Here is a 16,936-nt window from a genome sequence, read left to right as displayed (position 1 = left end):
CTTTACGTGAAATCACAGTCCGTATGTGAAAAGACTTTATGTACTTGAATGATAAACTATATATATGTATATACATATATTTGTGTGTGTGTGTGTATGTGTGTCTGTGTGTGTATGTAGTTGTAAATATGCATTATGTATACGCTGTATATACGCATATATTGCTAATTATATATCTAATCAATGCATAAGTTTATCTTAAGGCTGCAAAATTGTGTCTGTGTGTGTGTGTGTGTGTGTGTGTGTGAGGCAAATTTGATAACAATTTAATTATTGGCTTTTCATATTATTTCGTTTTTATTTATTTAAAATATAAACTTTTGTTGTTGTTCTTCTTTTTAATAAAAGGCATTTGTTTAAATCTTTTGTTCATTGTTTTTTTTTTTTTTTTTTTTTTTTTTTTTTTTTGGGAAAAAAATTTCTTGATTTAATTTTATCTTTTAATTTTTTGTTGTTGCTTTTTAGATTTAAATTGATTTGTTTAACTACGTAATGAGTATGTCTATAAGATTTGATTTAAATTGTTTTCATTATTAGCTAAAATTTATATATTTTTTTGTTGTTTTTTATATATATATATATATTTTATTAATCTGATGCAGTTTGTTGCTTGCCAACAATTGTTTTTGTTAATTTATTAGCTAATAAAAAAGCTTCAGTATTTTTTTTTCTATTTTTTTTTTTTTTTTTTAATTTGATATGAGCATTCACATAAGTTTTATGTTCTTAAAAATGTGTCTGTGTGAGTGTGTGTGTGTGTATTTCGTGCACATGTGTGTGTGTTGTAAAGCAATTGTAAAGCGCATCCTAGACAAAATGAACCAAACGTTAAGAGCAGTGTTCCTTGGTTTACAGTTAGGATCTAATATTGTCATCAAAAATTGGGGCACGAGCAAGAGAAGCATTTAGTTATATAGTTCATATATGTATGTATATATATATATAGATGTATATAAACAAGTTCTCCGTGATGTGGAAGGAACTGTGTGTAAAATTGGTTGTTTATTTTTTTTGGAGTTTGATGAAAATGATTTTTGTTAAATTGTTTTTTTTTTCTCATTTTTGCATTTTTGTAAATTTTTTGTTGTTTTTGTTTCGTTTAGCGTGTTACATATTTTTGTTTTTGTAGGTATACATAGTCGTATATAAGTACTTAAAGTGTTTGCGGTTCTGGAAAAAAACTGCTTACATAATGATGTTGTTGTTGTTGTTATTTATTGGGTATATCTACGTGTGTGTGTGTTAGTTAGTTAGTAAAAATTCATAAGCGCCATTTGTCAGCTGATTTGTTCGATTTGCAGCGAAGTGGTTGTCGTTGTTGTTGTTGTTGTTGTTGTTGTTGTATCTAGAATGCCATGCTCGTACGCCTGCCACCCATGCCGCCCGGCCCGCCGGCTCCGCCCCCTAGACCGCCGCGCATGCCGCTGTGCGACACGCTGCGCCCCATGCGCGCCTCGCTGCCGCGACGCTCACGCGCCCGCCGCAGCAGATCCGAGGTGCTGGGCCGACGACTGCTGTTGCTGCTGGTCGAGCCGCGCCGGCGACAGGACACAATGTCCGAGGTGGAGGAGCGACGGATGCCCGCATTGACATCCTCGGCGGACGTTCGGCCAGCTGCCGCACCACCCGCACCAGCACCAGCACCACGAGCCCCACTGCCGGCTATCATGTAGGGCGACAGATAGTACGGCGACAGCGAGGAGCAGCCGGCATAGGGGTCCATTGAGGGCAGCAACAGGCTGCTGGAGTTGTGCCGCGGCGTGAACGGTGACTGCGAATAGTCGAGCAGCAGCTTCGCGGACTCCGGCTGGCCCTGCTCCTCCAGCGGATCGCCGTCGACGGCCTCGATGCGCAGATGCGGCGGAATGCGCCTGTTGGCCGGCCCCACTCCGGCCAGGCTGGCGCCGCCGCCGCCCAACGAGGCTGAGCGCGACTGCGCCTCCGTCCGGTGGCCAGCTGCGCCGCTGCCCCCCGCAGCGCCCGGGGTGCGCAGGCCGCTGTAGAGCGTCTTGATGTGAAAGTCGAAGGACTTGAAGTTGAGCAGGGAGCGTCGCTTCTGGCCCTTGGTCGAGCTCGCCTCCAGATGGTCGCCGGCTGCAGTCGGGATGTCATTGTTGTTGAGCGCATCGGGATGCTCCGGCACGCCACTTGATCCACTCGATGGCTCAGCTGCGGCTGCAATGGCTAGCTGCTGATAATGTTGCATTTGGTGCGGTTGCTGTTGCTGCTGCTGTTGTTGTTGCTGTTGTTGTTGCTGTTGTTGCTGCTGTTGTTGTTGTTGTTGTTGCTGTTGTTGTTGCTGCTGCACCTCGTGCTTGCTTATTGTTGTTGTCATAGTATTGCTACTTAGGCTAGTTTTACTGCTAATCACTTTCAAAAATTTATTATCATTATCTAAGGACTCCTTTCGTCACTGAATAACACAGAAACCCTGCTTGGCAGCCTCCTTGGCATCTGCCTCCTCAATGAACGCCTCCTCCTCGTGCTTGGGCGAATCGGCGCCGCAGGGCCCGCCGCCGCTCAGGCTAAGCGGACCCTGCGGGCAGGCTGATTGTCACCGAAGCGCCAGTGTCGATATCATTGGCGGTCGCACCGGCTTGTTCTCCAGTATCCGCTCCAATTCCAGCATCACGCTCGACGAGAGGCGCGGCAACAGCTGTATTGAATGCCACCATTAATATGCATACGTACGATGGGTCTAGCTGAGTGTCGACTCACCTGCAGCGATTGCAAGCTCTGATGCAACTGCTCCGCCGAGGTGGCGCCCAGCAGAAGGCACTGAACGGGCTCGTGCTTCAGCGACCAGGCGATCGACAGCTGGGTGGGACTGCAGCCGAGCTTCTCGGCCAGCGCGGCCAAGTCGCGCAGCCGGTCGCAGTGTCGGCGCCCCTCCTCGATGCGATCCTTGCCCCAGCTGCCCTGCGGCGACAATGCGGCCTGGACGAGAGGCAACATTTAGTGGGCTGCCACAACTGGCGGCGATTCCACTCTACTCACATTGCGATTGATCTCGTCCTCCGTCCACGAGAAGCTCTTCGTCTTGAACGAGCCCTTGGGCAGGAAGAGCTTGTCCCCGTTCTGTGTGTCACTCAGCGCCATCGACAAGGGGCCCCAGGCCATCAGGCCTACGCCGATCTTGTTATACATCTCGGGCAGATACAGCTCGCACTTCTCGCGACAGAACATGTGGTATTCCGATTGCTCGACAATCGGTGTGATGCAGTTAAACTGCCGGCAGTTGGTATAGGCCTCCATTATCTCCACCTGCGACCACCTGGCCGTGCCCCAATACATGGCCCAGCCCTGCTGGATGACATAGCTCATGGCGCGCACCACTTCTGCAAGTAAGGGTCAGCGATACAGATAGGCATAAATGTAGCTTGGCATTGGTAAAGGCTTCACATGGGAAAGGCATAAATATATAGACAAGATAGAGATGAGCAGTGATATATACACATATATACATACAATACGTAATAATACTATGCACTTGCAATAGGTATAAAACTGGGCATACAATTAGGTATAAATCAAAGTAAGTTGTATGCATGAAGAGCAATGTAATTAAATAGGTATAAAATAGGTATAGAGATATGCACAAAATTGGTATAAAATATGTATAAAATAGGCATAAATTAAATAAATAGCATGAAGGGAAATTTAATTAAATGAGCATAAAAATGGTATAAAGATAGGCATAAAATGATGTAAGATAGGTACAAAAATAGGCATAAATGGTATAAATAGCATGAAGAGAAATAGAATGAAAAAGGTATAAATGGGTATAAAGGTATGCACACAATTGGTATACAATATGTATAAAAATAGGCATAAATTATATATAAATAGCATAAAGGGAAATTTAATTAAATAGGCATAAAAATTATGTAAGATAGGTACAAAAATAGGCATAAATGGCATAAATAGCATGAAGAGAAATAGAATGAAAAGGGTATAAATAGGTATAAAGGTATGCACACAATTGGTATACAATATGTATAAAAATAGGCATAAATTATATAAATAGCATGAAGGGAAATTTAATTAAATAGGCATAAAAATGATGTAAGATAGGTACAAAAATAGGCATAAATGGCATAAATAGCATTAAGAGAAATTTAATTAGACATAGAACTAGGCATAAAATTGGTATAAAAAGGTACAAAAAAGGCATAAGTGATATCAATGGCATGAAGAGAAATATAATAAAATAGGTATAGAGATAGGCATAAAATAGGTATAAAATAGGCATAAATGCCATGAAGAGAAGTATAATTAGGCATAAAATAGCTATAAAATAGGCATATCTTAAATGGCATAAAAAGAAATATAATGAAATGAGTATAATAAAGGTATAGAGATAGGCATACAATTGGTATGATTTAGGTATAAAAATAGGCATAAATAGTAAAAATTGTTTTTGCTATACGTTGGCACAAATATAACAAATGAAGCTAAAATAATGATACGACATATTTCAAAAAGATGCACAGTAAAACGATGCAGTCATAAAAATAGGCATAGCTATCTCTATGCATAAGTTAAGATATAGAATAATATAAGCATATAGCATAATAAATATTGTATATAGGCATAAATAACAAATGTGGATCTTTACGGATAAAAAGGCATAAATATAGGCTAACAACTAACAGAGGTGCAGAGCTATACACCAAGACATAAATATACATAGTTAGGTATCGGTGTCAGTAGATTGTCATATAGAGATTGTCAGTGATAGAAAGAGATGTATATATATAAATGATATAATATAGAAACGTGTACATATTGAGATAAAATTTATATAAGAAATGTTTAGTTATTGAAGGAATATAACTTGCAGTTCTTAATGTTAATATATAGACTTTTTATAGAGTTATTTATTATTTAATTAAATATTAATATATTAAAAGTATTTGTATTATATTATGAGAGTATTATGTATAGGTATATATTACAAATAGGTTTAAATATGCCTATATTGACTGCTTGTTTGAGCAAAATTTGATATCAGCATGTGAGACAGAGAGTTTCTAGTACCCTCCGCCATATGTATATATAAAATGAACTTTAGTTCCCTTTATAGAGGTACTACTAAATTTAAGCTAGCTCTGACTATGTTTTCTATTAAAAATTTCTATCTGTTGTCAAAAAATAGAGAAATTAAAAAAAAATTAAAAATATAATTTGAAATATATATTGAAATACTGGGTTGGTATTAAAATCAAGCTCGGAATTAAAGGCCGATTTTGGTTTCAAAACAAAAATTTAGATTGCCAACTTAAATGCCTTAAGGTTTCCTTAGCTTCAGTTAGCAAATGGGCTTCAAGCAAGTTAGACATATACAGTTATGGACATAGCATCTATGTCAGCATTAGGTAAGCTAAGACTACCCACCTTCCATTGGACACATGGGATCGGCCTTGTGAATGATGACAATATCGATGTAGTTCAGCTGCAGGCGCTGCAAGCTGGCTCTCACGCACTCGATGATGTGTTTGCGTGAGAGGCCTCGCTCCTCGGATCTGTGGAGGACATTAAGCATAGAGATAACCATTGATCATTGCTCATTGTGCGTAGCAGTGGGCACTCACTTGGTGCTCCAGTACACTTTGGTAGTGATCACATAGGTGGTGCGCTTCCAGCCGGTGCGCTGCAATATCTTTCCGATCTCCGTTTCGGAGTGCGCCTCGGAGATGTCAAAGAGGTTGATGCCGCTGTCGATGGCCAGCTTCAGTATGGACTCGGCCTGCTCATCGCTGACGCCCGGCGAGAAGACCGGCCAAGTGCCCAGGCCGACGTTCGAGATGCGCAGGCCGCTCTTGCCCAGATTCTTGTACCGCAACCCCGGCGTCGGCGTCGAGCCGTGCCGCAGCGGCAGCGCCGGATTCGAGCCGAGGCTTATTGAACGGCCTATGAGGGCAATCAGTCGGTCCAGAGAGCGATCAGTTTGTCGGGGTTCGGGTACGGATTGGGTGCGGTAAGCATGCGGCGGGAAATTATTTCATTGTTAGCGGATTCCATTACCAAAGAAAAACAAAGACACAAAACAATAGAACCAAAAACAAAACACGTGCACAATCAGCAAATAGAAGAACTTAAACTCGGGAACCCAACAACTTTCAGAGCACAAGAACTCCTTGCAAACAAAATAATCGGAAATACTTTCATATAACATCTATATATATGAACTGTAGAATCGATTGGTAATTCAAATCCAAATTCGAACGGTGCATGCAAATATTTATACATATATATATATAAGGTATACATATATACAGGTATATATATGTATATAGATATTCCACTAAACGGGTTTCGTGCCGGTTTCAGAATCAAAGCTTGATCGTGATCGTGGAGAGAGAGAGAGACAGAGAGAGAGAGACAGAGAGAGAACGGTCTCAATGCTCAACACGCGTGCACCACTAGAGTCAAGAGTTAGGGTGCTGGACGTACGTCTGTGATGTGTGTATGTATTTGTGTTTATATATTGTAATTATGGATCAAAATACAACAAGCCAAGCAATCGAAGAGTATTCAACTAAAAGAACAAAAAATTATAAGGTTATATAATAGTGAGAAATTCGATACCGAAATCAAGATGACCGCCCGTACCACTGAACTCCTCCATGCAGTCGAGCGACGCTATCGGAGCCCGGCACCTGCAAAACGAAAATGATATTCAATTAAAATTTGACTATGAAAATTCCTGATTAAATCACAATTAATCATTAGAGTGATAAATCTAGATTGGTTTATAATTTCGTTCGGCTTAATAGTGAACACCCCTAGTGCTGCTATCGAGAGGCAGTTCGGTTCAAGCGGCTGCCCTTTGCATGCATTACCTGTAAATGGTCACCGGGTTCGAGTCATCGCTCGCATTATCCATGTTGTTGTTGTTGTCGTTGTTGCTTGTCTGCGCGCTTGCGGCGCCCATCACGAAATTCAGTGTGCCGGGCAGCACCATGCCGCCCGACACACTCAAAGTACCGCTATTCAGGCTCAGCATCGTTTCGCCCGTTGGCGCTGCCGCTGCCGCCAGCGCAGCTGATTCCGCTGTCGTCGTCGCATAGCCCGCTGTGCCAATCATAGCAGGCGGCTGCAGTACCGTTATGGCTGTGCCGCTATTGCCCACATCGCCGCTGGCCGCGCCGCCCGATTCGTGGCCCAGCAGCAGCGGCGTGCTGGCATTGGGCACATCGGCCGAGCTCTGCTGCTGCCCATAATCGTACGCCATTGCGTTTGTATTTGAATTTGTGTTTGCTGCATTCGCATTCGCATTCGGATTCGCATTCGCATTCGTGTTCGTGTTTGTGTTCGTGTTTGGGTTCGTGTTCGTATTGCTGTTGTTGCTCGTCGGCTGGCCGCCATCGCCATTCAGACTGCATACCATGGACATCTTGTGTTTTACCTCTAGCGCTTTCTTACGTTTAGTTTAACACTAAATGGATTCCATTATTGTAATGCTTGATAGTTAGCTGGTTCTTTGGGTTTGGTTTGGTTTGGTTTGGTTTGGTTTGTTTTGGCTGCAGTTTTCGTTGATTGATTTGTTGTTGTTGTTGTTGTTGTCTTAATTATTTAATCGATTTGTACACTAATTTGCTTAAATTTGACTAATAATCACAATTTGAATGTTTCACAGCAGCTTTTAGCTGTCGCTGCTACTTTAAGGCAAGTCCAGTCAAATATTTGTTGCTTTGGATACTATAATATAGACGGAAGCAAACGCATTAAGCCACAGCTCAACGAAACGCACAAACTTTGTTTTAGAATGAGAGAGAGAGAGAGAGAGAGAGAGAGACATACACATACACATATGCACACACAGAGGCCATTTGGTTTTAGTTATAACAACTTTTGTAATCCAATCAATGATAAAATTGTCTAATTCTAAGTCAAATTCACAAATAACATTTCAAGATCGAGATTCGATAATTCCAGGGTATTTAGTTGCTGTGCCGAATAGCTGTAAAGTGTCGGCAGCCATTGTTATTGTGTCCATTCAATGCGAAACAATGGGAAACTGTAAACACAACCACAACCAGAACCACTGGGCTCTCACAAAGGCCGTTACAGCAATGGGGTCAAAGTTCATGACACCAACAACTAACATGGAACCACAAAAAAAAGAATCAGAGAAAAAAAAAAATAACGAAAAACAAACGGACGTGCCAAGGAAACAACAAACATTTGATTTACTTACTTACACACAAATAATACCAGTTGAATGGACAAGGATTCAGCAATTGGCATGCTGAAGTGGCATGTCAGTGGAGCAGGACGATAATCACAGTGTAAGTCCTTGTAGACATTTGTCTAGAATAGTCGATTTAACGATTTAACTTACTTAATTGACTTTGTCAAGTTCATGAATGATTCGCAGATAGCAGATAATTTGCCAATTCTACATCGATTCGAATACCAAAGTTATATTTGATAAACAAAGTCAATTGGATATGTGAATTAGCTCAATTTATGAGCTAGTTCAGATCTTTTGGGTAGTTTATGTACTATGCATACAGGAATTATGACTTGTAGCTCAATTTCATTTTTTGTTTTTCATAATTCAGAACTGTTATGCAGTATTTATAGAAGAATTGGTATTTTTTTCCTTTTTTGTGATAAACAAGTTCTCTTCTCTAGTTCACAATAGTCATTGTTAGAGTAGAGCAGCTTCTTAGCATTGCCATTATACAAAAGTTGTGAGTTTTAGATTACTTGAATGAACCAGTTCAATCGTATAGTTAGATATTGTTAATTTTTAATTAATTAATATTTTTTTTTAAATTAGCTCTGTACTTCATTAACGACTCATAACAGAATTTGGAATTTTAAGTCGATTGAATTGACTGTGGAGTTGCTAATCCCAAGTTTGGGTATAGAATTTTTTGATTTGAATCGTTTGATAGAACTGAAACTTCATGAACAGCTGAGCAAGTCAATAGAATGATCACGCTGATAAGATATAGAATATCTGTTGCTGATGACTTCCTGATTATACATAAAAATTTGCTAGTTCATTTGAGTCAATCATTCAATTGAAGTTATACTTAAAACATATAAATTTGGCAACATCTTGTGAACCCTTGATCAATGATGACACGAGGTAAACTTTTTTGCTTAGATTTTCTTTCTGTTTGTTTTTTTAGTGAAATGAGCTGAAAAAAAAAAAACAGCTGTAAACGTGACCCGCAAGCCAACGTTAGCTCGGGACCCAGGGTCGCGACATAGGCCAGTTCACGTGGCTGGTCACGCAACACACGGAACGAGGAACCCCAAATGCAAATTAAGCAAAAATACAAAAAAATAGAAAAAAAAAAAAAAAAACACAGCTACAAACATTATGACCCAGGCGCAGCATTGACTTTGCCTAAAGCCCAATGCCTAATTTTTTATTAGCACCGACCTGCCGACCGTCGACCGCGAAGCCACAGACCCGCAGACCCACCGCCAGCTGGTGGCCTGACCTTCGCTGCGGGAAAGGGTACACACAGAGGGTGAGCACACAAATTGGTTGGCCACAAATCTGAGCCACATATAACTCACATCATTCGCATTTATTGATTTTATAGCCGCAGCTGCAGGAAGTGCATTAGGCAGCTCAACAGCGTGTTCCGATCGTTGATAAATTTTTAATTGCCGTACTTGGCAATCAAATTGTACGCACAGCACGTTCGTCATGTGCCTCGAAGCAATCAGCGTATAGATTTATTTAATCTTGCTTATAAATAATATGCATATGTATATGCATACGTATATCGAAACTTTGATTTAGTATTGGAAAATAGAGAGAACTAGGTTAGCTGATGTTGGAGCGAGCCTTTGCAGAAGTGAATGTTGAATATAATAATATAATAAATTTGTTTAAATTTGCTAATGGAGTATTTGAATATACATTAAAATAAGGTACATTATTTAATAATAATTATTATTATTACATTTTTCGATTATCATGTACAATCATCATTTTTGGGCCAGCTTGCAAATATTCATTTATTTTGTATTATTTTATTAGTTAGAGATTGCATAAAATTAATATCAACTTGTAGAGTAATCCATTGCCTACAGAAGTCTTCAGCTTAGCTTGCAAATAACTGTTACAAGTTGGATGCCTTATGCTCCGCTCGCTCGGTCAACCGAACAAAATCATGTTCACTCGCTCTCGCTCTTAGAAGGAGACTTCGGTTCTGTTTGTTTTTCTTTTCTATTAAGCGCCTTGCGTTGAACGATTCGTGTTATGCTCTTTTAACGAACATCGTCAAGGGAGAGACACGATTGACGTTCGCTCAATGGGATTCAGTAAGTGGGCAAATACTCAAATACTCACAATTACATACACATGCAATTCACGTACGCAGTTGATATGCTTAGCAAACACAGTCTCGCATACATACCAATACATACACAAAGGACTGTTTGCTTCATTTAACTCTACCAAACGGGCGGCGAACAGAGAGTCTAGCTGAGCCAGAGCGAGACAAAACAAAGCGAAACGGTTACGAGCCGATCGCGAGCGAGCCCGTCGACCGAACCGATGCAATCGGTTATGCTCTGAGTGCTTTCTCAGAGTGTGAGTGAAAGACATCATCGAGCGACATTGCGAAACGGTCAACAGTTATTTGGCAGCTATGATGCTGTTCATTTCATTTAATCTTTTGTATAGCGTAACTAATGAGGAAGCCCGTGGCTAACCATAGAAATTAAATTAAAAAATTAATACCAAATCATTTTGTATCCTATAAAGCTAGTTTTATTGATAAAAGAAAGAAATATTTTATTTTTTAATATGCTTTAAGCTTAAGTACTTTAAACCCACAGCTGATACTCTGCGATATTTTTTCAATCCTTTTTGTATGCAAGTTTTTCACTCACTGTTATACACATGTATAACAAAATGCACAAGCAAATTGCGTATAAATAGAGTAAATAGAGTGCATCAACTGCACTGCGAGTGATTGCGAAACATTCAAACTTTGTGAAACGACAGTTAAATATTTAAAAATTCATGCCTAGGTTGGGCAAAACAATGCGCTAATTGAAAACTCAGTGGGAAAAGAAATCGTTGCAGCATGAAATCCATGTAGTGCCGTGTTTCCCATACAAAGGTTGCGAAACATATTTAAATATTCATTCTGCGAGGCAAGATTTTGCCTTTTGCATTTTGTTTTTGGCCAAGCCGAAGGCCAAAATGTTCAAAATCGATGTCAAAGGGCGATTGAAAAACAAGTTTGTAAATAAGTAAAAAATAAAATTAAGTAATATAAACAAAATAATTAGAGTAAATAAAGTAAATAAAATAAATGAAGTAAGTACAATAAATAATATAAATAGGAGAAATGTAATAAATCAAATAAATAAAATAAAGTAAAATCTATTTAAAAAATCTATTATCTATTATTTTACTTTATTTTATTTATTTGATTGTTTACATTTCTATTAATTTTTTAAAATTGTTTAGATTTGAAACGGCTTTCGCGATAAACAAACTGCGCAATCAATAAATAATTTTATATATCGTATAATATATGTATTGTTTATATAATATATGTATAATATTTGCAAACTAGTTTCCTTCACTTGTGTAAGTTCCGTTACTCTAATGAGGCCAATGTCCGAGGCACTGAAGCTCGCTCAATCATCAGCGTGTAATTGTACGCTTCGCTTTATCTGATTAGATAATAATGAGTGTTTGGCACTTTAGCTAGCTTTAGCGCTGGCTGAGAGTGCGAGCTTATCTTATCTCAGCTGTCGATTTGGTTACTCTTGTATAATGCGGCATTAGAGACAATTATTTGTAGCTTAGCAGCCGTGACGCCCATATGTATGCTATAGTAAATTGCCAATGTTGGAGATTTTGTGACAGATGTGCGGCAGTGTGTGTGTGTGTGTGTGTGTGTGTGTGTGTGTGAGTGAGTGAGCATCTATTTGTGTGTGTGTGTGTGACAGAGTGAGCATCTATTTGTGTGTGTGTGTGTGTGTGTGTGTGCATCAAAAAAGAAAACAGTCCATTTATTGATTTTGTTAAGCACTTAAATTGTCTCATTGGGGATTATCTGATTCAGCTGCGCGCTTATATGCAGTCATGTGAGCAACACACATATATATATATATATATATATATATATATATATATATATATATATATATATATATATATATATATATATATATATATATATACAATCTATACTATATATAGCCATCCTTAGCCTTGCTTTGACACATTTGGCTTATGAATCGTGAGTTTGGGGCCTACTCCTGCTGACTGGCTGACTGGTTGGCTGGTTGGCTGCTTCTGACAACTGCAACCGCACAGTCCGCAATTACATAAATCCTCCGCAGCTGCATAGATTTTTCGGCCTAACGGCAGCAACAACAACAGAGCACCGAGAAGGAGAGAGAAAGGAGAGAGAGAGAGAGAGAGAGAGAGAAGAAAAAAACGAAAACGAGCGGAAATGAGAGAAAAGAATAAATGCAATTTTATGTTTATGCACTTCGTTGCAGCTGCCACGGACATGGACACGGACACAGACACGGACACGGACATGGTACGCCGGACAGCATGGCACCGGCTGAGATACCGCAATGCCTCCCTCTCGACCGAGTCCTTGACTTGTGATGCTGAAAATAGTTCACACACCCACACACACACACACAAACACACGCTCATTGTTTATGGATACAGTTTATATGTTTGTATTGCGACACTTTACAAGCCGCGTTATTTTGAGTTCGTTTTTATTGTTGCTGTTGTTGTTGTTGTTGTTGTTGTTGTGGTCGTTGTGGTTGTTGTTGTGCGCTTAACACGTGCAGTGTTGTAAAGTGCTTTGCAAATGAAATTGATGCCCCAGTTGCATTAGTTTGCTATAAATATATAATACATTGTTAAAGTGTATGTGTGCATGTGTGTATGTAGATGTGTACATGATTTGGCTACGCACTCGCACAGCCGTAATTAAGTTCAAGGAGTCAGAGTGAGCAGATGGGGACGTGATTTGCCTTGGGGGCTCCTTTGAGGCCCAGGCGCTTTGCTTTGGTTAACTTAGTCGCAGCACGTAGTTGACGTGTATAAATAATAAAATAAATACCCAAATGCGAATGTTTTTAAGTGTATCTGTGTCTGTGTATGTGTGTGTGTGTGCAAATGAATGGAACCGCATTCTGCGGTCGATATGCCGCATTCGAGGTGTCCTTTGTGACTGCAAATTGGCCTGTCGTATGCATAAAGCTACTTCTGTTGCTTTTGTTGTTGTTGTTGAAATATGAAATGGAAACAACTGTGAAATTAATCAGTCTACATGACTGTTATATATGTATATATATATCATATATAGTATATATAGTATATTTGCTCTGTTTGCTCTCGAGTCGAGTGCAATCGATAAAGAAATTTAAGCATTTCGTTTTCCCCGTTGATCGCAACACGCATATTCCGTGTGGCATGCAACATTCTAAGCATTCAAATGCCTGTCATGTACCCTCTGACCAAAAAAGATCAAATGACACGACAGCAAACAGCGAATCAGCTTGGCTAGAGCCGGGGCACAATGTCAATGTTGCATGGCTGTATGTAAGTGTGTTAGTGTGTGTGTGTGTGTGTAGTCAAATAAGCATCAGACAATAATCACAATTTGATTGGCAACAACTACAGCTAGAGCTTTGGCCCTGAGCGGAGTCAGCACACAACATGCGAGCCCAAATAACAATAATAAGGAAAACACTTTTCTTTTCTTTTCATTTTTTGTTTGTTTTTCAGCTTAGAGCTAGTTAAGGATAGCTTGCTGTGAAACCTTGGTGGTATTGGTACTCTGAATTGGATTCCCAGCAGCTGCTGCGCGTCTGGCTGGCACTAACTGAATGTTGAGCATGTTGCGACAACATGCCACATGCCACATGCCACATGCCACATGCCACATGCCACTTGCCACATGCGGCACAGGCGCAATGACACACGCATGTGTTGCCCGTTAGAGCAGAAAGTCGTCACTGGAGATCAGTAGAACGCACAATGAATATATATGTATATATACCATATATAGGCATATTTTTGCATATATCTGCATATTTTCTTTATAAACTGTTTCGTAATTGGCTTAGACACGCACACAAAACAAAACACTTAAGCACTTTGAAAAAAATTACAAAAAAATAAATAAACTTATTTAAAAGTCGAGCTCCAGTTGGCTTCCAGACAACAGCTGCTTCGCGCACATGGGCTGCCGGCACGTGTCACCAGGTATTTATGCCCCAGAGCTAGCACAACTCCTTAAAGATGCTCGCAGCATCCGAAAAGGAGGCCAGCGCCAGAGACAGAGACGGAGCAGCTGGATGGCAGCCAAAAGTAAATTGCAACAAAGTTACGTAGGCAAACAAACACAAACAAATTTCGATGGGGGGCTGAATAGCAGTTGACATGTAATCGGTACATGCAGATATATGGCTATATAGTATGCATTCATATATCCACATATGTTTATATACATACATTTGTGCATGTAAATAAACAATATTCGGCGAGTGTGGCACTTAATGGGCAATTCACAGTTAGTTGCGTGCTGTGTACGCGTATATATGTGTGTGTGTGTAATTGGTTACATACTCATAAGCATGTGCGTTTCTTTGGCTGGCATATATGTATGTTATACATATATATATATGTAGGTATATAGTTAAATATGTATATTTCAGTTTTTTAAGCACTACATTTGATAAACGTTGCATACATACATACAAACATACATATGTTTCAGTTTTTGCTATGCTATATTCACTATATCTATGCTACAAATGTTCAATATTTTAAAATAAATATTTTATTGTTGTCGTTCGCTTTTTCAATTCTTTAAATTGTTTATTTTGTTGTTGCTTTGTGTTGTTGTTGTTGTTGCTATTATTGCTATTGTTGTTGTTTGGTTTATTTGTTTTTATGCCGCTTTAGCCGCGCGCCGTGGCCATTCGTTGCGTCTGACACGCGGAACACGTAACACCGCAATGAAGTCGACAGGCGAAAGACAAAATATTTTGGCCCGCTAGCCGAAAACAGCAAAGCGAAAATGGCGAATACGCTGGCAGTGACAGAGGCAGCAAGCATAAAGCAAAAGGCAGAAAGCGGACCGACCGACCAGGCGACCGACCGACCAAGCGACCGACCGACCGACCGACCTGGCACAATGGTCACAACACACACGAACAAGCCTAGCAGCGGGGCAGCGCAGCAATGCGGAGGCATCTTGGCGAATAAATATCAGAAAACAACAGAAGCGGGCGAATTGAGAAGACGACGGGCATCTCGGGCAACGGTAAAGACGACGGCGACGACAACGAGTGCGACGGCGATGGCAGCGACAGAGGCAGCGGCATTGGCATCGAAACGACGACAACGCTAAATGCACGTGTTATTTGTAACAGCAGCGCAAAAAAAAAAAAAGAAAGGAAAAAGTGGAATGAAAGAAATGAAAAAAACAATAAAACACAAGAACATTTCGTCGAGAGTGTGTATGACAGAGAGAGAGAGAGAGCAAGCATGGGAGAGAGCGCAGGCGAGCGAAGGAGAAAGAGAAAAAGAGAGGACGCGCAAAAGAGCAGACTAATAGCACGCGCAATTGCAATTGAGAGTGTTACAAACAGAAGCCAACGGCAAAAGCAGCAGCAGCAGCAGCAGCAGTAGCTATTTGACTCTCTGTTTTTGTGGTGAATTTGAGCGGCACACACGTGTTCCACTTTTCGAGTACACCAGCCAACAACAAGCCGCAGTGCAGCCCATCAAGGCCCACAAGCTGCCCGCCCATTCCCAGAGCTACTAGCAACAGCAGCAGCAGAGGCAGAGGCAGCAGCACAGGCAGAGGCAGAGGCAGAGGCAGAGGCTGAAGTAGAAGCAGCACCTCGCAATCATAGCGCGGCTCTTGTTACTACATTCTGTCCAAAATGTGCCTTGTGCTAGGAAAATGGTAATGGACACTTACACGCACGCACACACACATACACATACACATGTGTGTGTAGATGTATGTAGGTATATAAATGGAGGCGCACATGCCATGTGCATTTGTATGCCTTGCTCATACGCAATTTGTGTCGAGTCGCAAGTGGCCACAGTTTTTCTTTTTTGTTTTACTTTCTGTGTGTGAGTGTTTTTTTTTTTTCGCCTGGCTTATGCAGAGCGTAAGCTTAGTTTACAGTTTGTTTTTCTATATATTTCTGTTCTCTTGTTGCCTGGTGTCGTTTGTAGCCACACGAAAGTCCACCCTGACATAGATACCATATAAATATCACATTTTGAGCGCAGAGTCAGCGCCGGGCCGAGTGCTTGACTGCAAACCGCAATCTCTGCATAATCAACGGATGAGGGAGGGGGCGGAGGAGGGACCAAGGAGGGCATTTTGCCAACTGCCAAATTTATTTAACTATTTAATTAATTAAATTGATCAAGCAGACAATTGTTGGGAAATTGCAGAAGCGACAGCAATTAATTACTCGACTAGACCAAATAAATCTCTCGCTCGGCCACATGTCGTATGTGCAATATTCAGCAGTGTCGCATGTCAGCCACATGGCGTATGAGTGATACGATATAATATTAAATAATATGTCGTGTGGCTAATGTGTATGAGCGCACACTCCAAACGAAGCATACGCATAATTAAACCATGAATATTACATTTGGTCAGAGCGAGAGCTAAGAGATATTAAAAGAAATTACGGTATAACACGTAATATATGGAAAAACTTGTTATAAATCGCTTAAATTCACTTATGAAACCTTTTTGCCTTCACTTAGCTCAGGCCCTTTTTGAAATATTCATTGTTATTCCCCATGCCGCATGAATATTATATTATGACATGGAGCAATATGCCTTCAGGTAAATGATTTGCAGAAAATCATAAACACAGTTTTGTGCCAAGCTATAACTGCATATCGATCCGTTAGCTAAAAGTC

The 16,936-nt window shown here is 40.4% G+C and overlaps 2 protein-coding genes across 2 annotated transcripts; both read right to left on the bottom strand.

Annotated features, from left to right (window-relative positions):
- Window positions 1-661: 661 nt before the first annotated feature.
- Window positions 662-2,335, bottom strand: LOC149267973 (uncharacterized). The gene has a single exon (XM_089473229.1). It carries the CDS (start codon window positions 2,333-2,335, stop codon window positions 1,346-1,348), a length of 990 nt encoding a protein of 329 aa, XP_089329355.1. The 3' UTR covers window positions 662-1,345.
- Window positions 2,336-2,517: 182 nt separating this feature from the next.
- On the bottom strand, window positions 2,518-15,055 carry Hk (potassium voltage-gated channel subfamily A regulatory beta subunit hyperkinetic). The gene is made up of 8 exons (XM_089473239.1): window positions 14,600-15,055; window positions 6,846-7,704; window positions 6,616-6,662; window positions 5,595-5,913; window positions 5,398-5,525; window positions 2,998-3,335; window positions 2,719-2,937; window positions 2,518-2,656 (listed from the first exon to the last, which is right to left on the bottom strand). The coding sequence occupies exons 2-8, from the start codon at window positions 7,397-7,399 to the stop codon at window positions 2,555-2,557; spliced, it is 1,707 nt and encodes a 568-aa protein (XP_089329365.1). The 5' UTR covers window positions 7,400-7,704; window positions 14,600-15,055; the 3' UTR covers window positions 2,518-2,554.
- Window positions 15,056-16,936: the final 1,881 nt, after the last annotated feature.

The sequence above is a fragment of the Drosophila arizonae genome, chromosome X, assembly GCF_054131065.1.
Source record: "Drosophila arizonae isolate 15081-1271.41 chromosome X, UAZ_ARI_1.0, whole genome shotgun sequence".
NCBI lineage: Eukaryota > Metazoa > Arthropoda > Insecta > Diptera > Drosophilidae > Drosophila > Drosophila arizonae.
Note: the sequence above shows the minus strand (reverse complement) of the source record. Positions and strands in the feature narration are given on the sequence as shown.